The sequence below is a fragment of the Littorina saxatilis genome, linkage group LG4 (genome assembly GCF_037325665.1).
Source record: "Littorina saxatilis isolate snail1 linkage group LG4, US_GU_Lsax_2.0, whole genome shotgun sequence".
NCBI classification, from domain to species: domain Eukaryota; kingdom Metazoa; phylum Mollusca; class Gastropoda; order Littorinimorpha; family Littorinidae; genus Littorina; species Littorina saxatilis.
Window position 1 is genome coordinate 65,737,950 of NC_090248.1, and position 25,000 is coordinate 65,762,949.

Sequence of the window (25,000 nt, forward strand, 5' to 3'; positions counted from 1 at the left end):
CGTTTGTTTTGTGCTACTTTGGAAGTAACGTTTGTTTTGTGCTACTTTGGAAGTAACGTTTGTTTTGTGCTACTTTGGAAGCAACGAGAAAAACAAACCTTCTGCCCTCCACTTTCTCTTTGTAACATAAAGAAAGTGAGGTGAGTGTTGAAATATCTAAATGGGTGAAATATAAAATGATGATTGCTACAATGTATCCAGAATTGTCCAAATACCCGGCCTAGATAACGAACTAATCAGGCAACTTGATAAAAGTAGACATTCTGCACTCCGTCTGTTCATTGTTGCGTAATGATTGCAGGTGAGTGTTGAAAGCCGGTTCAATAATTGTGGTGTCAAATTACATGCGTTATAGTGCATCAAGATTGTTTGCAATGTTCCCGACCTAGATTCACGAAGTAATTAACCTGATGTCAACTTTTTAACAGCAGGCATTTTCAACTTCGTTTGCTCCTTGTTGATTAATGATTGCAAGTGAATGAATAGCACAATGAGTGAGGTGACCTTATTATTATAAGAGTGCGTCAAAGTCTTCTTGCAATTGCCCCTTGTTGATTAATGATTGCAAGTGAATGAATAGCACAATGAGCGAGGTGACATTATTATTATAAGAGTGCGTCAAAGTCTTCTTGCAATTGCCCCTTGTTGATTAATGATTGCAAGTGAATGAATAGCACAATGAGTGAGGTGATATTATCATTATAAGAGTGCGTCAAAGTCTTCTTGCAATTGCCCCTTGTTGATTAATGATTGCAAGTGAATGAATAGCACAATGAGTGAGGTGATATTATCATTATAAGAGTGCGTCAAAGTCTTCTTGCAATTGCCCCTTGTTGATTAATGATTGCAAGTGAATGAATAGCACAATGAGTGAGGTGATATTATCATTATAAGAGTGCGTCAAAGTCTTCTTGCAATTGCCCCTTGTTGATTAATGATTGCAAGTGAATGAATAGCACAATGAGTGAGGTGATATTATCATTATAAGAGTGCGTCAAAGTCTTCTTGCAATTGCCCCTTGTTGATTAATGATTGCAAGTGAATGAATAGCACAATGAGTGAGGTGATATTATCATTATAAGAGTGCGTCAAAGTCTTCTTGCAATTGCCCGGCCTAGATTCACGAAGTTATATATATATATATATTTTTACAAACATAACCAGCAGAATGCCAACTTCTTAAAAGTCAGCGACCCGCAAAGTTAGCATAATAAAAAGTGCAGTAAATGAGTCGTGTCACCTTTCGCACCATTTACATGCTGTGAATACGCTTATACGCATAAACGAAAGCATCGTTTCACACATAATTATGTCACGCAGTCTGCTTCACACAATCCACATTTCGCTTCACGTGCAACATAAAATAAACAGTGTAAGGTCCGTGAAGACGTTCAACTTTGGCACATCTGGACTGAAGGTTTACACGTTATGAATTGTACAAAATGAAATAAGCAAATATTACATTTTAAATTCACTAAAAATGGTTAAGATGATACAATAGTCGAAGTGAAACTAAGATGCAAGACGAAATGTTTGTACACAAAACACAAACGTGAATATGGAATGGTTAAGAATATGATGCAGGGAAGTCATTCAACGCTTCTACATAATATGAGAGGGTATGGAGTAGGCCTACATAAAGTAAAATCCTTTCTTTTTACAATTAGTCAATAATTGACTAAATGCTGTATCCCTAGGTATGTCTGTCGGTCTGTGTGTCTCTTTGTGAAAAGCGTATCTCAAAAACGTCAGAACAGATATTCATTAATAATTAGCAGTTCAACGACACTATATTGCTAATACTAGTATTAGTCATTAAAATAGCATTATATCAAAAGAAAAGCCTGCGTCTACCGTAGCTTCTCAAAGAGTTCTATTTCATTTATTTATCTATACAGTTTTTACTTTATTTTTTAAATGATAGGGATTGATGCAGGGCAGACATTTGAATAAATTACATATCAAGGCTGTACCACCCGGATGGCACGAATATGGATCAACAGTGTACCATTAGAACAGGGGGAGGGGAGGGGGGTGACGAGAGAGACTATGCCGGTGACATTGGCTTTGAATTTAAACTATTGAAACTTGTGTGAATGTATAAGGCTAGAGACAAGAAACATGGTTTTAGAGTCAAAATCATACGTGCACCAGCACTTTTAAGCCACACTTCACTGAAAACTTCTAAAGACTGAAATAACACTTTAAGTTATGCCCCTGCAAGCTAGACTAACTAGAAACTATGCCTATAGACACACAACATACACACACACTTTCTCTCACTCCACAAAGAAAAGCAAAAGAAAACAAAAGCAGGCCACAAAATCCTCGCAAACTTGCCAAAAATGCACAAGGTAGCAGGTAGCAGGTCTCTACAAAAAAATGTTGGGCAACAGATAGCCCCTCTGGTACGGAGAGAGAGAAAGAGGGGCAGTGAGAGAGAGGGATGGGAGAGAGTGAGGGAAAGAGAGAGGGAGAACAGACAGACAGACGGACTGAGATACAGAGAAACAGATACAGAGAAACAGAGAGAGAGAGAGAGACAAAGACAGACAGACAGACAGACAGACAGACAGACAGACAGACAGACAGACAGAGAAAGAGTGAGAGAAAGAGACAGAGACAAAGATACACACAGAGAGAGACACTGAGAGACAAAAAACGTCAGCGAGACTGAGACACATAGAGATACACGCACACAGAGGAAGAAGAGATATAGAAAGAGAGAGACACACAGAGACAGAGAGAGACAGAGAGATATATATACACACACAGAGAGAAACACACAGAAAGAGAGAGAGACACACAAAGACAGAACAAGAGAGAGAAGAGAAACAGGGACCGCCAGAAAGGCGACCAGAAAAACGCCAGCCATGTTGAGGTTGCAAGATGGCGGCGACGTCTCTGACGCGTCTCATAGGTCACGTGGGTCAGGGGTCAGATGTCACATCGTGTCCAAGCCCCGACTTTTACTGTGGGCGCTGAATGTTTAGTCACACGGGCGTTATTAATGGAGGGACAAGAGGGGGGGGGGTGAGAGAGAGAAAGGAGAAGGGGGTGGGTGGCTGACGTATTCCGGCATGCTTTGGATCGACACTGAGACGAAAGAGTGTCCACCGTCACCTCTGCAGCAAACGCAAACTTTTAAAGTCAATAGTCCTTAGAAACAAAACTGTTTTAAGATAATTCATTACCCAATTTCCTCGCCCCGTGACAAGTTCTGACATCTACAATATTGACATCTCCCAAATCATCTTGTTAAGTTTTACAATTATTACTGCCTCCCCCCCCCCTCCCTCCCCCCATAAACACACACACACACACGCCGTGATGTTGTTTATGGCTGGCACTTTTTATTTGTGATATTTTAGGCAACTTTAGACCAAATGCGTTGCTACCGACGCTTTACATGAATCAAAATGTTTACTCAGCTAAAAACCAAATGCCCTTAGATTACTTTGGTGGGTGAAGAAAGATTTAGAACGCAAACCCGGAATGAAGTTTGTTATTTTTCTATGCCAAAGAAGGAAGAATATTACCACAAAAGGCAGGTAACCTGATCTTTAAAACGTGTTTAGCTTTTGCTTTCAGAGGGGCGATGGTTGATATTAAACCACACGCACGCACACTATACCTTTTGTTGTGTTTGCGGATGTTTTGAAAGTTTACTTTTGCTGACCTGTTTTTTCTTTCGTAACTTGCTCAAAAAAGAAACTTCTTATTTACAAGAAGGTGTCGACACTTAATCCCGCGCTCCTCGTGTGAATTTACAAACAATGGCTATTCTGACAGGAAGGATTGAAAGACGGAAGGTTTTTTTTTATCTCCTCGTCGTTTAAAAGATCTACGCACCGTATCATAATCTCCTGATATTTTTTTCAATTGGGAAGAGTAACCAAGAGGTCCTTGGGTGCATGTACCATTCGTTGGTTGGTGCATTTAATGGTTCACATTGGAAACCAGAACAAGAACCACTTCACTTCTTTTAAACCGAGTTTTGCTCTGACATGCTGGGGAGTATCGGGTAAATTCTTCCCCCTAACCCGCGGGGGGAAAATGAGAACATATTGTTTGGCATTTTCTTTAACGGTGCTGTGTTTCCATGGAAACGAAACACTGATAGACAGTGTTAGATATTGACTGACAAATATTTTCATTCTTAAACTTTGCCCCCAGAATGGTCATGTTTACATCGCTCGCTCTCGCTCTCGCTCTCGCTCTCTCTCTCTCTCTCTCTCTCTCTCTCTCTATCTTTCTCTCTCTTTATCTTTCTCTAATCTCTCTCTCTCTCTCTCTCTCTCTCTCTCTCTCTCTCTCTCTCTCTCTCTCTCTCTCTCTCTGTATGGTAATGTATTGTTAAAATTAATGCATGATTATAATTTATAAATGTGCAACTCATTACCGCTATTTAACCACTATTGTAAGGGGCAGTGGCCTTAGACAATTAACGATTTGTTCTTGTTCTTGTTCTCTGTCTCATTGTCTTTCAGTCTGTGTCTCTGTCTTGTTTTCACTACAGGCCGACCGTGAGGGAAAAAGAAGCACGCCAACAAACCCCGTGTCGGCAACTTTCTCCTCGTCATCTGCTGTCCAAATAAATTAACGCTAATACCGAGGAATGCCGCTTGTCCGGGGCCTATAAACGTCACACCACAAAGCCCTGTCCGCAACGCTTTCTGGCGAAAACACAAATCTGTGTGCGACGAACAACAACGATATCTCCCACCTATCCTGACATACCCTTGTTATATTATTGTCTCGGATCTCTACCGTGCTCTAAGGCTATGTAAACTCGCGCTGCTAATCCTAAAAGAATCATATTATCTTGAAAGTATTTGTCGTTCTACCCTCGTGCCGAAATGTGTTAACAAAGACCATTGGGCACGTGGAAGATCACGAGACTCCAGCGAAAATCTGGGGCAACTAGGAAAAACACAAACACCGGACACATACGCCCTCCAAGACGGCATCATACTGTCCTCGTGGCATGATAAAAACTTTTTTTTTTAAAGGGTGAGGTTCAAAACTAGTGACCTTCAGAATAAAAAGCTCTGGATAGCAGAAGACATTTTCAAGAAAGTGTTTGTACGATGCTCTCACCTCTCCATCGTGAATGGATCCATTTGGGTCATTCATGTTAATGGCCAAACCGTATGGAAACACACATGGCGAAAAGCACCAGGGTAGGACGTTGTTGGAATGTCGCATCCTGTGTGACACGACAAGCTGACTTTGCTACAGCGCAGGTATCGAAAAGCCATGAAGCCATTCTAGAAGCCCCAATCACAACAGAAAGTTGTCCCTGTGGGGACGCAGAACAAGATGCGGCCCATATCTTACAGGACTGCAGGAATCTCCAGCCCCCAAGGAGAGAGATCTGGACCAGGCCGACGACCCTCCACGAGAAGCTGCATGGACCTGTGGAGGCTCTACATAAGACCACCAGCTTCACATCCAGAGCTGGACTCCAAGTGTAAAGGCGAACGACAAGAAGAAGACAACAGAAAGTCTGCGACAAGCACATTAGACTTTGTTCCACAATGACTGAGTTTAAGCCCAATCCCTGAAACAAGCCTCTGGTATTCTGGCTGCTTGCACCTTTGTGAAACTGGATGACCTTGACCTTCCGTACCTAATGCCCAAGAAATTCCAAACGTTTGTGAAAGTTGTCCTTGCATACATTGCTGCCTGCTTTCTGCTGCAGATTGGGGAAATGACACAGTGTTAGAACGTAAACAATATCTAAGGTTGGGTTTGGTCTTTCTGCTTCATTAAAAGTGCACCCAAGAGTGATGTTAAAAAAAAAGCGAAGACATTGACCCTTCCATCGTGACAAACACACTGCGTAGATTCTCATGTTAACCGTGTGAAGGTCAAGCCTGTACATACTGGGGGAAAATGAGAACATATTGTTTGGCCTTTTCTTTAACGGTGCTGTGTTTCCATGGAGAAGAAACACTGATAGACAGTGTTAGATATTGACTGACAAATATTTTCATTCTTAAACTTTGCCCCCAGAATGGTCATGTTTACATCGCTCTCTCTCTCTCTCTCTCTCTCTCTCTCTCTCTCTCTCTCTCTCTCTCTCTCTCTCTCTCTGTGTCTCTCTCTCTCTCTCTCTCTCTCTCTCTCTCTCTCTCTCTCTCTCTCTCTCTCTCTCTCTCTCTCTCTCTCTCTCTCTCTCTCTCTCTCTCTCTCTCTCTCTCTCTCCGCTGTTTTTCAATCGACCCCCCGCCCTCGTATTCTTTCTCTCTCTCCATGTTTTTCAACGTGAATTTAGGGTAAGTCAACTCGGGCAAGGGTGGTAAGATTGTAACAGTAGCGGTTGCAAAAATGGTACCTGTTCCGGGATACCACGGCAGGGATAACAGCGAGAACTTGACAAAACTCACACCACCGCACTAGAAAGTCAAAGAGTACACCCAAGTCATGATCCCCAAGCCCTAACGTCTACCTGCGAATCAGTCTCCGATAATACAATCAACCCCTTTGCAATATCAGGATCCCCTCGACCTATATATACCTGATAAGGTAATCAATTGCGGATAACACAACCAGCATCAAATGCACGACCACGCATGAGATTCTGTCGATCAAAAGTAGTGAATAATTATATCTACCTGTATCTAGTCCCTGACATTGAGCTACGTGGTTGTTTCAGCGTACAGAGATCATCCTCTAGACTGGGACAGTGAGGAAAAAAATGCTTAGTAATCAACAGCAACGTGAATTCTCCGTGATAAGAGATTTAGGGAAAGGTTCAGAAAATGAACGCATGTCGTAAGACGTCTTAATTCTGGATGTTCACAACAGCTCCGACTGAACTGAACGACTGAAAGTCCATAAAAGAAAACACAGACAGATTACGAAATCCTCTTTAACGAGGGGAAGGGGGTAAGTTTCAAATAAGAAATCAGTCAATAATTAATGGACAAAGAAGAGAACAGGGTTGGAAGTAAACTTGTCCTTGTAGAAGCAACAGTCGTGACTCCGATATCATATCTGGATTGCCAGAGAAAGATCAGATCAAAAGAATGCTGTTTGAATCGATTTGTTTTTTGTTTTGTCTTTTTTAACACACTGAAAAGTATCTTCTTCTTTTGAATATGGCAGCAGTCAGATAACAATATACAAGGTCTGTAGTTTTCTCTTTGTCTTACTAAACAATATATTGGTAATCCATGCTGTTCAATAATTAATGTATGAAGCCCCTTATGAAGATGCTATGATGGGGATACAGAATTTACAAGAAACACACCAAAACATACACTGAAAGGGGGAGGGGGTACAAGGCTTCCCTCTCTCTCCCTCTCTCTCTCTCTCTCTCTCTCTCTCTCTCTCTCTCTCTCTCGCTCCCTCTCTCATTCTCTTTCTCTCTCTGTCTCATTCTCTCTATTTCTCTCTCTCTCTCTCTCTCTCTCTCTCTCTCTCTCTCTCTCTCTCTCTCTCTCTCTCTCTCTCTCTCTCTCTCTCTCTCTCTCTCTCTGTCATCTAATCTGCTCTATATCAAGGCCTATATGTACCGATATCAATGCATTATAACACCAGCGATAACACAGTAAGGTGAGCCGAACGAAGGTAAATCTGGCGATGAAACACGGTGATTAGTGTTCCCTGTCTCCCTGGAGAATAATAACCAGGTCAGCACAAATCATCCGGGTTGACACCAACCTTCTTCTTCGCATTATGTAACTCCAATATTCAACAACGATAATAATATTTTGATTATGCCCTTTTCAGGTATATGAAAATAATGTACAAATGACGTTTATTCGTGCAATAGAGGGATTGATGATACGGTTCGATTTATGTACAAAATGCAATAGATATGAGCTATTTTTACTAAATGGAAGCTCAGTCAAACACATTTAATTTCCCCCGACTACAAACCAACTACACAGATTTCTTGCTCACACGGACAGACAGGCACACACTCAAAATGACAAGCTCTCTCTTTTCACGCACACACACACACACACACACATACACACACACCACTCCACACCACACCACACTACATCAACTTGACTACACCAGGCAGTCTATACCACCCTATATATAGAAAGATACGAAAATAACTGAAAATGACGCACCATCGTGTGTCCATCGCCCCAACACTTGCCTGTCACAGCTCTAGGTAGCAAACGCGTGACTTAGGTTCATAAACTATAGGTAAATACGCGTTCTCTTGCAACACAGATTTTAACACGGGTGCTGCAAACAAACACATTGATCAACATAACTCTAAAGTATTAAAGAATGCTTTGCGTGATTAATAGAGAGAAGAACATTTATCATTTCATATCTAAAGTCCTTTTGAAATCTGCCCCGTGAGTAAAACCCTCCCGCGTTTTCGCCTTTTCTTCCTTGCTTTTTGCATTCTTTCGTTTATTTTGTTCGTCCTTTCTTTCTTTGCAAAACATTGCCAGCAACAAACATTCTGCTCAAATGAGTTGCGCGCTCAGGCTTAATGGTGCGGACTTACGTTTTATCGGTAGGCCTATAGATACATCTCCCTAAAGATAGACAGTGTTAGCGTTTGTAAAACCACACTAAAACCACTTGTCAAGGCTTGTTGTCGAAATGTTGTTCATTGTCAACGTTGTTTACACACAATTTCAGCACTGCTCAATTCAGACTGCAGTCAAAGATGAAAGTAGAAAGCTTTTCGTTTGAGTTTGCCGAATGTTTATCTGCTCTTTGCTTTGCTTAGCGGTGAGACTGACGAACTTGGCAGTTTTACCCATTCAGGCATGTTGGTGAATTGTGGTATGTGTCCAAAGTGGAAGGATGCTTTTATTCCATGCAGCAGTGTGAAGAGACCTGTGTTGGTTTACAAAATGGCTCATACATTGAGGAATGTGTCTTTCACACACACACACACACACACACACACACACACACACACACACACACACACTCACACACACACACACACATACTCACACACACACACACACACACACACACACACACACACACACACACACACACACTCTGCTTCAAATTAATCCCACCCTGCCAATACATCTCGATCAGAAAATAAAAGATCCGTGAAATAGCAGAAATCGTATCCTCCGAATATTACAAAACTATAGCAACGACGAAAAAAGAGACAAATTGTATATTTTTGTTTTTTGTTCATGGGCTGAAACTCCCGCGGCTTTTACGTGTATGACCGTTTTTACCCCGCCATTTAGGCAGCCATACGCCGCTTTCGGAGGAAGCATGCTGGGTATTTTCGTGTTTCTATAACCCACCGAACTCTGACATGGATTACAGGATCTTTTTCGTGCGCACTTGGTCTTGTGCTTGCGTGTACACACGGGGGTGTTCGGATACCGAGGAGAGTCTGCACACAAAGTTGACTCTGAGAAATAAATCTCTCGCCGAACGTGGGGACGAACTCACGCTGACAGCGGCCAACTGGATACAAATCCAGCGCGTTACCGACTGAGCTACATCCCCGCCGGCAAATTGTATATGATTCTCAACTCCTCTGTATTCAGGTAACTAACCCAGACATCTCAGTCTTTAAAAAGACGCAGCAAGTTTGTTTTGAAGGTGTCCTAAAGCACACAAAGCTCTTAAAGTCCGTGCAATTGTCAGTTATTCTCTTACCACTAACACCGGTTATTACCCTCTGCCTGTGGCTGTGGCAGCACAGTATTCTGGGTCTTGCCTGCGTATAATTTTCACCTGCCAAGTCAATGTGCATGTGTCAGCCGCTCTCTGCAGGTTGAAAAACAAAGACAACAAGGAATCAGATACGCCGAATGTGTGTCTGTTCTGTCTGTCTCTCTGTCTGTCTGTCTGTCTGTCTGTCTCTCTGTCTGTCTGTCTGTCTCTCTCTCTCTTGCTCTCTCTCTCTCTTGCTCTCTCTCTTGCTCTCTTAAAAATCCGTTAGTTTGCCTGTCTGTTTGTCAGTCTGCTTGTGTGTCTGTCTGCCTACCTTCCTGCCTGTCTGTCTGTCTGTCTGTCTGTCTGCCTGCCTGCCTGCCTGCCTGCCTGCCTGCCTGCCTACCTACCTACCTACCTACCTACCTACCTGCCTGCCTGCCTGCCTGCCTGCCTGTTAAAATATACTTCTTAGTCGTCATGAATCATTATTAGCTCATACATACTTGTGCATGTACAGAAACGGCGATATTTTCATTGCGCATAGACGCTCCATTTACCTGCAAGTATACCCAAGGATAACTTTTTTTAACGTTATTTATTTTAAGTTGACACTGTTCTCCGCAAAACAATCTCACTCTTGTCCCCTCCCAACTATCCTCTCCTGGCTTCTTCCAAACTATAACTTCTTCGCAACGAAAAATCAGGCCAAGAGACAAAACTTAAAAATCACCCCTCGTACCTCCACAAAGCTTTGTGTGTGTATGTGTTTACAGAGAGCACAAGACGTGACGGCATGCTTGGACTTTGCGGGAACGTGGCGACACAACATAACAATTATAGCCCCCCCCCCCCCCCCCGATTGCCAGCAGGAGGGAGCCTGTGTAATGGTCTTCCGGGATGGTGAAAAAAGTCCCATTAAATTCGACCTGGGTACATCGTTATCAAATTCCATTATAATCGTTATAGGATTTTGTTATTGTTTCGACGCTCGCCTGCGCTGTAGTTCCTGTATTCAGGGTCGCATTCGCTCTGCGTCGTTTTCAAATTGCATTACAGTCGTTATAGGATTGTATGATTGTTTTCGACGCTCGCCTGCGCTGTAGTTCCTTTATTAAAGGTCCTTGTCTACATTTTTATACCGAAATCGCCAATTGACCATTAAAATGCAGAGTCTATTATCTACAAATATCAACAATACACCCCCTTTCGATCAGGAAAAACGAAGCCAGTGTAGCCGTTTGAAAATTCATTGTAGTATTCCAGCGTAGTACTCATAGTAGGATATCCTTATTTGGAAAATACCAAGCACAAAACTCCTCTCAAATCCCGTGCATTTCGTGCGTTTAAAAAAAGCGTGGACAACGCTCCAGTGTCAAACTGTTGCTGCACTTGTTTGGGCGTGGCTATAAGCACAGTGACTTGAATTTGATTGGTCAGTATTTTAGGCAAAGCACATGTTCTCAGCAAACAGAAAACAAAATATTGGAAGCGTGAGTCACGCTACCCAAAAATAAAATCTTTTTTTACATATATTTTTTCTATTACTTTTTTCCCCATGGTTCATTCATCATCTGACATAACTTTTTAGCGAAATCTCACCATAAGATTATTGAAAAAAAGCAAAAATGTAGACGACCACCTTGAGGGTCACAATTCGATCTGCATCGTCATCAAATTCCATCATAATCCTTTTTATAAATCATAATAGGATGTTATGATTATTTCTGACGCCCGCTTGCGCTCTAGTTCATTCTTAATTGTTGGACACGATTCGTTCTGCTTCATTGACTATCGAAGATGTTTGTGTTTGCAGTTAATTAAGTTGTTCGTAGTTCGAAGAAGAATGATCAACCTTGGTTAGATAAGTTGCCGTTCTTCTCTTTTCTGCTTGTTTTCAAGAAAGTATAGTGCATTAACCAATCTGTTGACACTGAATTTCTGGATTATTTGAAAAAGAAGAACAGAAAATAGTTAGATATCCTGAAAGAACATTTTATGCTCCGGATGTTTGACCGCAACGTTCTATTCTATTCTAACATATTCTAATATTATCTGCACATTTTGCAGGTGTGTTTTTTTACTAGGGATACGCACTAAATAGGTCACTTCAGCGATTCAAACAAAAAAGCGATCGGTCGTTTCTGCAAAAATCAATGGGTAAGTCCCCAAGTGCATTTCTAAACGCAGTTAGACGATAGGCTTGTGTTAAGTTATATTCCTCTTGATCGGCAGTTTAGAAAGTCACTGAGTTGTTTGATCTACTCTTAGCCCTAATAATTGCAACTGTTGGTAGTAGGAGCTGACACGTCGTACATCTTTGAGATAAGCTGTTGGTATTGCAGGGCCACACTGTAAGCTTCACCAAAACAATGTGTGATGAAACATGAGGTAACACATCCGTGATCATCAGTTTAGGCCCGGTTGTTACAACGCGAATACCACATACAGTTCCGTACCACATGTCTAACTTTGTCACTGCATAGTGTCCGGCCGGACTTTTCTGGTTAATAGCTGAAATAATCATGTCAAAGGGCCGTTCTTAAGGGGTAAACTTTGTCCTAAATAAGAAACTAACAGCATTGTAAGCCCAAATGAAACAAATGTCGCCTTGCCTTGATCTCAATGAGAAATTATTAACATATGTTTACAAACACCACATCTTCACAGAGTCTAGAACACCAGCGCTAGTTGTCTTAGCACAGTGTCTTAACTTTGCCCTGAGTATGAAAACTAACAACATTGTATGCCAACAGATAAGAGTCGTCTTGCCTTGATCTAAGAAAAAAAACTAAGCTTTTACCAAGTCAAAACTGCCGGTGGTAAAGTGACTTGCAGGAAGACGTCTGACTTTGCAATAGACAAAAACAACGGGGCACTTCAGTGATTCACAGATTCATTTGAATGGCACATTGAGAGGACAAGAAGGTTAGTGTGTCTTGGCCGTACAAAATATACATGTACATTCTCTATCTATGCTGACAACTTTCTGTTTTATAGATGCAGACAAAAGCTTCATTGTACAGTCCAGAAAGCAAAACAACATCAGTGTTGTCTTAATGTTCCTGTCCATGCGTGACCTACAGTACTTTCACGCTTTCTTGAACATGTCACACAGTCCTTGTAAATGGTCTCTCTCCACCTCTCCCCCTTACCCCCCCCCCCCTTCCTCTTCTCTCTCTCTCTCTCTCTCTCTCTCTCTCTCTCTCGTTGACTTACTAAACCACACACACACACACACACACACACACACACACACACACACACACACACACACACACACACACACACACACACACACACATTTTCATACATCAAAAAGCCTATCTCATGTCTTCAAAAGCATTTAGCATTTAGCCTTGACACCTTTGCAAAATCTCTCCCCAAAACATTGTCTTACGTATTCCTATCACATGACATGCATCATGCGCGTTGCATCAAAACTTGGACGCGGTGACATCCTTTCAGGATGCAATAACTGTCACATTCACTCGTGCACGATAGTGCTACATCAACTGTAGGCCAAATTACACGTACGTTGCATAAAGATGAATTTGCATCAAAGCTGTATTAACTTAACGAATTGATGCCTTTGGTCAAGCTATTCAGTTACTACGAACACAGGTTAAAGCACATATTTGCACGTGAATCTCGTGAACACACACACACACACACACACACACACACACACACACACACACACACAAAAGAAAAATGTTTTCATTCAATTGTAAAACCTGACCTTTCGTGGAACGGGCTTAGCAAATATTTCGATATGCTATTCATTTAGCTCTGCAAACAGCACACACATATAATCACACTGAACAAATTGAACGAAGCAATATAATCATCGTTTCATATGCAAACAACAGGCACTTGAAAATGCATCGACCCCTCCTTTCTACAAAGCCCTACATCAGAAAGCTGCTTTAATTGCAACAGAGCACCATGGGAATTAAGATGAAAACAGTCAACCACAGTTGAGACCTAATTAAACTGATTTTACCCGCCTGTACTTGAAGCAATGTTCACACTCTTACACTCAAGATGATGAAACTATCAATTCAGAGAGTCATGATGTGTAGTGTGTGTGTTTGGGTAATGGTCACGGTGTCACAGGCATTGTGATTCATTTGAACATTCACAGAGCTATGACTGGAATGCATTTGTCGACAAACAGTCAACTTATACCAGATTCCATGTGCCTGTGCTAATGTAATGGTCACATCGTCCCAAGCGTTGTAGTGATGGATATATATGGCAATTCAGAGAGTCATGACAGGATTGCATTTGACGACAAACAGTCAACTTATACCAAATGTCATGTGCATGTGCTAGTGTAATGGTCACATCGTCCCAGGCGTTGTTGTGATGGATATGGCAATTCAGAGAGTCATGACAGGAATGCATTTGACGACAAACAAGTGATTGAGGTCGCTGCAACAGACAGACCCCACACTTAGCTAGCTAATGGCTTTTGTTGACAGTGCCAGCTTTGCACAAACGATCAGCGCAGGTGAGGTCTCTAAGCTGAGTATAACAGTCGATCCTCATGGCTGTTCGGAAAATGATGTCATGTTGTACTGACTTTCGGCTAGCCGAGACTCTCACCGCCAAATCTCGCTGTCAGTGTGTCTTTTTGGCCGAAACTATGCAAGCAACGAAGGATAAAGACTGGACGTTTTCATGTCACTAATTTTTGACAGTTTTGGCAAATTATTAAGGTTAATGGCCACTTCAACATTCTTTCAATTACAAGTACAACTCGAATACTATATAAAAATTAAATAAAAAAATAAAAACAAGAGGCGAAGCCTTCAAGGCTCACGTAAGAAATCGACAAACAGTAACACAAACTCAATCACTCCGTCACACATACACACACACAGTAAGCATAGGTGACACGGTGCAAGAGTGCGAGACACTAGATCTAGATCTGTCTGTCTGTAGCCTACTTACGGGGACACGACTGCCAGATGGCCAGATCGACACTGCACTTTCGACAGCGCTTCCTCGCGCAGACACTGGAAACACGCTGTGCAGATTAACCTGTAGGAAATCTCCTTTGGTATCTTCTTTATCTATTTTTCTGGAGCTACGAAACCGAACATTGTGAAATCATGAGTCGTCTTCTCCGAATCGGCGAACTGCAGCTCGGTGATAACTGTATCTATACCACAATCCTTCACGCGATCTGACCTAACCTTGACCCCTGACCTGGTCTACATACCACACACGACACAAACCAGTCAGCTGTTTTTACCCCCCCAAAACCCACCACCACCCGTTTTCTTTGGATACACACTATAACTACATACGTGCCGACGAAATGTTGATCATTGCTTTAATACTTTGAAGCTGTTGCTTGAATAATAACCATGTAAAATTAGTATTTCGGTGTTCAGTCAAATGTTAAAGTTTCTACCACAGACATACATACATAGGCCTACGCACGCACGCACGCACGCACGCACGCACGCACGCACAGACAGACAAAAGTTAGCATCGCATAGGCTACACTTACGTGAGCCAAAAATGTAGAACTACAACGATGTGACCTCTTTGAATTCAATGCCACATGAACCAGTCCAACACCCCTACATTTTGGTGATGCAAAGAACACACACAGACATACACAGAACGACACATACACACACAAACAGACACAGACACACAGACAGACAGACAGACAGACACACACACAGACAGACACACACACACACACAGACACACACACACACAGACACACACACAGACACACACATGCACATACACAGACACACACATACACACACACTTCTCTAACGCCCACCCACCCCCCCCCCCCCCCTACCCATCCCCACACCAACAATTCTCGTTGAATTCGTACCTGTATGAATAGTCGTTGATGTAGATCTCCTCAACATTTTATCGATTTTTGACTTTGAACTTAGATTTAGCTAGCCTATCAATATAGGTCTCCGTCTCTTCGCGTCATTTCATGTCCAGAATACAGCCTTGACCTAATTACTAAAGTTCACCAGACCACATAAGATTCGATCTGGTTAAAGCGGCGAGAATTTGATGTAGGAATGTTGAGGTAACTAGACAAATTAAGATAAGATAAGATAAGATAAGATAAGATAAGATAAGATAAGATACGATAATATAACATAACATAACATAAAATAACGTAACATAACGTAGCTTAAAGGCATATTAACTCGATGAATATACACGCTAATTGCTTTACCAACAGCTGGAGACATGCTAAATTAAGTTCCCTGCAAAATATTGTGGTCTAGGACCCCTTAAATGTTGAGATATTTGAATTTTTATTTTGATCTAGATCGTCCTATTTATAGATTTGCCAACAGAGGGAACGTTGACGCAAGGGAAATAACTCCGCGTCTTTGTTGACATCCTCACTTTTTCAGAGGCTAGAACAAGCTGTAATGCATGTATATATGGTCCGCGCATTGCGACATATCGTCATTATATGGCCTTATGATGCATTTGACATCGATTGTGGGCAAACTACACTTTGTAAACACGGGAGCGCGTACATATGCCTTTAAGATAAGATCAAGCCAGACCTCAAGATAATACACAGTTAAGATGAGATAGTATCTTTGAAAAAACGCACAGTTAAAATGCGATATCAAATTATAATCGGTACGAAACCATGATAATGTGGCAATGGTCTGACGTTCTAGAATCAATCTCACAAGCTCATTTGCTGAGACAGACAGGGTTTTTTCTCTGTGCACTTTCTTTATTTGGTGTTTAACGTCGTTATCAACCACGAAGGGTTATATCGCGACGGGGAAAGGGGGAAGATGGGATAGAGCCACTTGTCAATTGTTTCTTGTTCACAAAAGCACTCATCAAAAATTTGCTCCAGGGGCTTGCAACGTAGTACAATATATTACCTTACTGGGAGAATGCAAGTTTCCAGAACAAAGGACTTAACATTTCTTACGTACTGCTTGACTAAAATCTTTACAAACATTGACTATATTCTATACAAGAAACACGTAACAAGAGTAAAAGTAGAAACAGAATCCGTTAGTCGCCTCTTACGACATGCTGGGGAGCATCGGGTAAATTCTTTCTCGTCCCAACCAATATGGGACTCCCCCTAACCCGCGGGGGGAACTAGAATAAATTATACATTTTCTTTTTGGATGGGGAAGAGACATTCTAGCACACCGGTTTTGATTTCTTGTGTGGTCTCGCACCCAAAGACGCTTTGCGTCGTAAATTGCCAAATCAACCCCATAAAAGCAGCACAGCGGGGCAAAAACGCACGCCTGGATGCGCAAAAACCGAATGCTTAGAGCCGTCAATTTGAACAATTTCATTTTATGCCAAGCATCACTGCGCCCATTAAAGTTGCTAAAGGGCTTTTAAAATATCTCGACAACACAACAATAACACGCTGCACGACTATATATATGTATACAATTGGATTTCATTCCTTGAAGGCAACAACTGATAAATATGCAATGAATAGTTAATTATAACGAATATACAATGACAAACAATGATTATTATTTTCATTAATAAAACTCTACGGATATGAATTTGAAAATGCATACTCACGCACGATCAAGGCAATTTCACAGCCCTTTCTGATAAAAGTGGACGCAGATCACACGATCTGATAATTAACTGTAATTGTATCAATTGTCACAATAACTTGGATCGGAGTTTTTGGTCATTTTGTTGATGCACAATTCTGGCCGGACATGGAAGACGAACTGGAACAGCAAGTGGATGTAGAATTGATTGGGATTGTTTCAGTCGCTCAACTGGTACCCACCGCACATACAAACTTACAGGTGGTTTTCTCACGAAAAAGAACACAGTAAAACCCGCAGAGCCAGATGGATTTAACGTTTTGAACCACTGGCATTATCAATTGCGAGGTTAAGGTTCTGATGTCGTCGCATTTCACAGGAGTTCACTGTTTGTTCACAATCGTCCCGAGCACCTTGAAACTCAGCAGACAAAACCCGTACCATACACAACGGGACCTGAACAGATGCTAGCGTCAAACCACGTCGTTCACAAACGGGCCCAAGACACAGAAAAACTGCTCCAGAATAACAAAGTCACGGAGGAGTTCACAGTTCACAGACAAACTCCAGGACTGTCAAGTCACTCAGGGAGTCCCAAGGAGACAGGAAAAGGAAGCCAACACAACTACAGATTGTCTCGTCATTGTCTGCCTCTCAAGTCGTTCTTGCGGTGGACCTTCTTGTGCTTGGCCAGGTGGTCTGAGCGCGAGAACCTCTTCTCACACAGCGGACACTCGTAGGGTTTATCCCCGGAGTGGGACCGTTTATGCCGGGCCAGCTCGTCCGACCGCGAGAACTTCCAGGAGCAGCCCTCGTAGGTGCAGGCGAAGGGTTTCTCTCCGGTGTGTCTCCGTAGGTGGGCCTTGAGGTGCGAGCTCTTGCTGTAGACCTTGTTGCAACCCGCGTAGCTGCAGTGGTAGATCTTGTCGTCCGGCTTGTCGCGCGGGAGGAGGCCTGATGAGGTCACGCCGGCCATGGAAGAGGGCGAGGAGTTGGGCCTGGAAGCGTTGTTGCTGTTGTGGTGGTTCTGCACCCCGCCCTGTCCGCTGAACCGGATGGATCGGATGTTGAAGTGGACTCCGTCTACCGTACTGTTGACGCGGTTCAACAACGACCTGGGTCCGCCCACACGGCCGTTGGTGGCTGCGCCGTTGGTGGCGATGGACGTGTAGGGGTGAGACATGGCGCGGCCGTGGTGGGGGTGGGTGGGGGAGGGGGTGTTACTGGCCTGGGGGGAGGAGCCTGGGTGCTTGGAGTAGGAATGCAGCTCGTTCAGGTCCACGCCTAGCACTCTGAACTCGTTGTTGTTGTTATTGGCGTTGTTGTTGGTGGTGGTGGTTGTGGTGGTGATGGTGGGAAAGATGGGGGAGGGGGTCCCGTCTAAGCTGTCGTCGTCTGCCATCTGGCCGTTGCTGTTGTGGGGGCAGTAGACTGCCGGTGCCTGCACGAAAAGGTCTTTGGGGTCGAACGAGAACTCCTCTTCACTAAAACCACCGCTGATGATGGCGTTATTGTTTATAATGTTGTTGTTATTGTTGTTGTTGTTCATGATGCTAGGATGGTGCACACTATTTGTCACATGATCGTAACCGTTGTGTGGTTGTAACGGGTAGCGGTGATGTTGCTGCTGCTGCTGCTGTTGCTGCTGTTGTTGGCTATGGTGGAACTGGTGATACTGCTGCGGCTGGCGATACAAGGGTTGCGGGAAAAGAAAGTTCTCACACGGTTCCGGCGCACACAAGGTAGTGCCGGTAAAGTCATCAAAACACGGAGCCAACACCAACGGCTGCTCCTGCTGCTGCTGCTGCTGCTGCTGTTGTCTGCAACCGTTGGGCAAGGCGAAGGACCCTAAGCAAGGATCCCGACTGTCGTTCTGCAAGCCCTGAAAGTCGTTGGCAGTTCCCGTGGAGAACTGGTACTCCAGCATGTTGAAGTCGTCCACCTCGAAGCTCTCAAAGTCAAACCACTCCGCCGGGCTGATGCCTCGGAGGACCTCTTCAGCGCTGGAGTCACTCTCCTCCCCTGCCGAGTTGAGGCGTGAGAGAGGAAGCTTCTCCCTCTGAAGGCTGGACGTTGTGGGCCCGAGGTCATCCATGGTGAGTGAGGCAGCTAGGGGCCTAGCTTCTCACAAGGAGGTATCCTCTTGCACAAAGTTCCTTTCTTGTACTTCACGAGGCTATCCAGACCTACACAGCTGTACGTCGTATGGGGTGGAGTCAGCTGGGGTCCAAGCTTCTCACAATTCAGGATGTGTAAGTATTCTTTTGCAAGTGGTTCTGTCCGAATGTTCAATGTGATATCCAAACTTGATCAGTTTTACTTCGTATGGGAATATCAGAAAAAGCTTAGTCTCGAGGTACTGGATGGTATCCAGATCTTCACAGTTTGACTTTGCACGGGGAACATGAAACAAACCCCTGTCGCCGTCGAACACACTTGGCAGTGTTGTCTGTGCAGTGTTGTCTGTGCAGTGTTGTCTGTGCAGTGTTGTCTGTGCGGTGTTGTCTGTGCAGTGTTGTCTGTGCAGTCGAGATGATTGTGGACTGAATGGTGCAGTCAAGAAAACCCAGCTCACAGTGTGGCGGCAGAGAGGTGCAGATGATGTGACAAAATGGATGGATCCTGGCGATGTGTTGACCTTCCGATGGCACTTGGTTTGGCAGATTATACTTGGCTCACTGGAACAGCGTCAGTCTTCCTTAGATAATGAGATGTGTTGTCGCCAGGAGCCTCCAACAGATCTGGAACACAGACAAGTATATGGTTTACAATTGCATTGAGAGAAAAGATAGGAAAGTTTGATCTTCCATCATTCAAAGTAGCACTCGTTTCGGGTAGTTGGTCTTGCAAACCAGCATTGATTCTTTCCATAGCTTTCGCCTTTTGCACGCTGTTTCCTGGTCACACACAAACACTCTACAGCCAGGCTGTTTTTTCTGTAGTGTGGGGATTTTGTGCTGGGTTCATTTAGTTGCTTACACCAGGGTCAACCTTATAAACTAATTCATCAAACGGTGCCCTCGCTGGACACCTAGTAGCCTGGTTGTTGAAATTTGATACGTGAAATTCGAAAAAGCCTACCAGATCCAGGTTAGTGCCCACAATTGTTTAATTGAAAAGGAAAGCATCTTTACGATAGCAATGCAAAGTCATATTCCCCATTGGTCTGGTCTTATCCCCTCGCGGAGTACCCAAGATATTAAAACAGAAACTCAGGCCCTTGTCCATCAGACATAAACAAAACCAGCTGACTTTGCTAAATTGTATTTCCCTCTTGTCCGATCTAAGCAGCTGTGAAAATGATTGGGAGTGCGATTACTTTTCTGACCACAATGTCCAGTGTGTAGACATGACGAACCGCGAAACGAAATATGATGTACTTGTACGAAACGGTGATTTTGCTGATACACCTTGTAAACTTTGCCCAAGGGTACAATCACTTACCAACTCTTCCTCGCTTAACAAACCGGTGTAACACGAGAAAATTACTCCCACGAGATTTTTACTCCGGAGTAAATGTGAGACGATGACTGTCCATGACATTGTTGCGCGCTGTTTGGGTTGTTTTGCGCATTGCACTAATAAGATGCGTGTGCCTGTATGATCACGTGAGACCGCGAGACTTGTGAAAGATCTCGGCAGTCGAGCGGGAACCTTTGCGAATTAAAGAACAAGAAATGACTTCGCTTGCTCGACTCACTTTTATTGCGTTTGATTGAGAAGCGTTCACCCAACAAACAACCACCAGAACAACAGAACAACAACGCCACGGCTACATTGTGTTATTGCAATTGATTTATGATTGCACGATTAAAGGGAGATAACCTGTTAGCGTTTTGTTGTGTATTGCGTTTTTGTTTGGGGCTGAACTTGTTTCAGTTTTTGTTTTTTCCAAGAGTTGATGTTGCAATGAAATCAATGCGTAGTCAAGGCTACATTGCTTTGTGATTGCAGTTAAATTTTGATGGGATGTTCAAGACACTCTTAGGTGTGCTTGTGTGTTTTTGTATGTATGTAAAAGATAAAGATGATTGCTGCCATGGGACAAATTTCGGACAGGTACATTAATTCCTGATTTTTTTTTTATAAATATTTTTTTTTGTGGTGTATGTTTGTTGCTTTTGGTGGTTGTAACGAAAAGGGTGAATGTATTTGGCCACGACGAATATTTTAGAGAGTAACTTTTTAGCCTAAACGTTTTTGACAAAGGCTTAGATAAAATGACTGGGGATCTTTTTTCATAACTTGTGGTTTCAGTGTGATGGTTTTCAGTGTGATATGTTGTCATTTTGCACCCTATGTTTTGGCAAGCGTTGTGCACAGTTTATATTTTTTGGATATAGTGTGGCTTCCCATTGATGTACCGTACGATTTTCTTTGTGGTTTTGCCATACGTTTTTGTCTTTAAGAATTCTTTTGGTGGTAAAGAATTGTTTGTGCAACATTTTTTCTTTGCCTTGTAACATTTTGCCGTTGTTTATACTTGGTCAACGTCGGGACGCCGTTGCATGTCCCGGGGGGTGTATGTGAGACGATGACTGTCCATGACATTGTTGCGCGCTGTTTGGGTTGTTTTGCGCATTGCACTAATAAGATGCGTGTGCCTGTATGATCACGTGAGACCGCGAGACTTGTGAAAGATCTCGGCAGTCGAGCGGGAACCTTTGCGAAGTAAAGAACAAGAAATGACTTCGCTTGCTCGACTCACTTTTATTGCGTTTGATTGAGAAGCGTTCACCCAACAAACAACCACCAGAACAACAGAACAACAACACCACATAAACATTTCGTACGAAAAAGTTACTCCCTTTACGAAAAAAGCACTCCCCCATTGCACGAGAAAATTACTCCCCAAGACAGGTGAGTTCCGAGTAAACATTTCGTACAAAAATGTTACTCCCCTGACGAATAAATAACGAATAAATTACTTCACCCAAACACGAGCAATTTAACCTCCCATGCCAGGTGTACGAAATTTTTACTCCCTTGTCCCCTGTTAGTCTTGGTGGTGGAAGGGGTGGAAGGGGTGGAAGGAGGGTAGCGCGACATTCGTGTGCGCGAGATCACTTATTGGCATTATCCCTTCGCCCGCATCCCATTTTTGCGTACAAGATTTTTACTGGAAGTAAAAAAAATGGGGAGTAAAAATTTCGTGGAGGGAGTCATTTTTTCGTGCCTTGGGGAGTTCTTTTCTCGTACGAAAAGTGTACTCGGAGTAAGAATTTCGTACGAAATATTTACTCCGGAGTAAATTTTTCGTGGAGTAAAAATTTCGTGTTACACCGGGTGTGAAGTGTTAGTGCCCTTTATTTCATTTGTCCGCTGCCCGACAAGAGGCTGTGAAATGCTCACTTTTATGTCTTCCTGAACAAAGCGACTTTCAAATGTCAGTGTCTGCTATGCTTGGGTGGAAACAGAGGGCGAAAGAGTGTGAGCACATATATAGGTTACGTCTCCTCCGATGGCGTTGAGTCCATGTCCAGACACCGTGTAAGAATATGAAAGCCGGCACTCGAGTGTGGAGATATGGTTTACCTATCGAATGACTGCCTCGTATAGGCATTCTGCTTGAGTAAGGATCCTCAATGCCAGATAGTGTATATCAGTATTTCACGATATATATCAAAATAGACAGAAAGTTCTGTTTAAACCATATGACTGCCTTGATGGGGCGGGGCGGGGCGGGGGGGGGGGGGGGGTGCTATACACGTAAAAGCCTGCATGTGCCTTCGAGTCTACGTGGGAGTCGCAGCCCACGTCTGCAGAAGAAAAAGACGCTATCAAATCGGCGGTCTCTCTTACGTACGTATGAGGAATAAATCACGGTACATGTATTCCACCGTTCGATCAGTCACTGCTCAGTTGCAAGTGAAAATAAACTTGATTGGGTGGAGTAGCCTGTTTAAAAAAAAAATAAAAACACATAAGTCCCGCTAACATATAAAGAAAGGAAAGAAAGAGTAGCGCCTGATCCAAAATTACATTTCCCGCAGTTTCCCGTCACTGCGGGAATGTCAGATGCGCATGCGTAACGAATAGCCATTACCCGTATGTAGGCACACACACACACACACACCATGACCCTCGTCTCGATTTGTTTGTTTGTTTTTCTTAACGCCCAGCCGACCACGAAGGGCCATATCAGGGCGGTGCTGCTTTGACATTTAACGTGCGCCACACACAAGACAGAAGTCGCAGCACAGGCTTCATGTCTCACCCAGTCATATTATTCTGACACCGGACCAACCAGTCCTAGCACTAACCCCATAATGCCAGACGCCTGGCGGAGCAGCCACTAGATTGCCAATTTTAAAGTCTTAGGTATGACCCGGCCGGGGTTCGAACCCTCGACCTCCCGATCACAGGGCGGACGCCTTACCACTAGGCCAACCGTGCCGGTTCCTCGTCTCGATTCCCCCTCTATGTTAAAACATTTAGTCAAAACTTGACTAAAATTAATGTAAAAAGAAGACTCGACACGAGCTAGCAGAAGACTCGACACGAGGAAGCTCATGTTTCGTGTGCCTATCTTCCCTATCGCAGAATTGTGTTGACACTGCTCAGTCACAGTGTCTGGCGACTCGCCAAACACAACACGAAAACGAAAGCAAATGTTACGACTCGACGAGTTAGCAGTCGAATCGTAAAAGTCGTAATGTAAATAACCTCGAACTGAGGTAAATCCTAAATCGTAAAAGTCGTAATGTAAATAACCTCGAACTGAGGTAAATCCTAAATCGTAAAAGTCGTAATGTAAATAATCTCGAACTGAGGTAAACCCTAACAAGTCGCATAAGGCGAAATAACAACATTTAGTCAAGCTGTCGAACTCACAGAATGAAACTGAACGCACTGCTTTTTTCACCAAGACCGCATACTCGTAGTTTCGTCAGTCCACCGCTCGTGGCAAAGGCAGTGAAATCGACAAGCCAGAATAGTGCGGTAGTGGTCGCGCTGAGCAGGATAACACGCTTTTCTGTATCTCTATTCTTTTTAGCGTACTGAGTTTGTTTTTAAAGGCAGAGTAAGCCTCCCGTAAACCATCACAGATACGGTCAGGCTTTTACACACAGTACAAACACCCTTTCATTTAAACACTCACCAATTGAGAACATCCTAGGTGCCCTCCGTAAAGAGCGAACAATTTTCAAAGAATTTATTTTTGCGTGGTTTATCTTACCCCTGAGCCATCGTGAACCCGTGTGATCCAGTTTTCCCTTTTCACAATGCAGTCGTCATAGTTAGTCATTTGAATGCGACTCGACGTGAGCTTATCTACAATAGCACGTTTTTTTATGCACGAAACAACGGCTGTGGTTCACAAGAACTCTAGCGATGGCTTGTGACTGTTGAGAGGAACGGCGATTTGCACTGATAAACCGGCCGTCGTCTGCTACGACCCTTGCGTGACCCTGCTTCCGGGCTTTTCTTTTTTTAAACTTTCACAACTTCGAATTGTTCTGATCTTGTCTTGATGAAAAACGAATTCTTTTATGATTAAAGAATGTTTGTGTAACAAGCTGTCAATTTATTATTTAGATTTTAAAAGTTAGGTCTAGCGCAAAAACGAGGCGCCGTTGTTGTTAACGGAACAAGTCTACGAAAATAAATTCTTGGAAAATGTCTCACGCTCGAGAGAAAGCAGCCAGGATGTTCCCGTTCGGTGAGCGTTCAAATGGAAGTATGCTTGTACTGTATTTAGACGCTCGGGGAGCTCTGTGATGGTTTACGGGAGGCTTACTGTGCCTTTAATCCAAACATATCATATCTATATGTTTTTGGAATCAGGGACCGACAAGGAACAAGATCTTGTTTGTAAT

General features: G+C 43.2%; 2 protein-coding genes across 2 annotated transcripts in view; one reads left to right on the plus strand and one right to left on the minus strand.

The window, feature by feature from the left end:
- LOC138965689 (RNA-binding protein 25-like) overlaps positions 1 to 5,437 on the plus strand; it is an 18,957-nt gene extending 13,520 nt beyond the window's left edge. Inside the window, exon 3 of the mRNA XM_070337864.1 lies at positions 5,343 to 5,437. Within this exon, the coding sequence (XP_070193965.1) occupies positions 5,343 to 5,437 (95 nt within the window). The remainder of the gene's footprint in view (positions 1 to 5,342) is intronic.
- A 10,029-nt stretch (positions 5,438 to 15,466) lies between these two features.
- Positions 15,467 to 25,000, minus strand: part of LOC138965407 (Krueppel-like factor luna) — a 25,498-nt gene continuing 15,964 nt past the window's right edge. Inside the window, exon 2 of the mRNA XM_070337559.1 lies at positions 15,467 to 19,921. Within this exon, the coding sequence (XP_070193660.1) occupies positions 17,821 to 19,275 (1,455 nt within the window). The 5' untranslated portion in view covers positions 19,276 to 19,921 and the 3' untranslated portion in view covers positions 15,467 to 17,820. The remainder of the gene's footprint in view (positions 19,922 to 25,000) is intronic.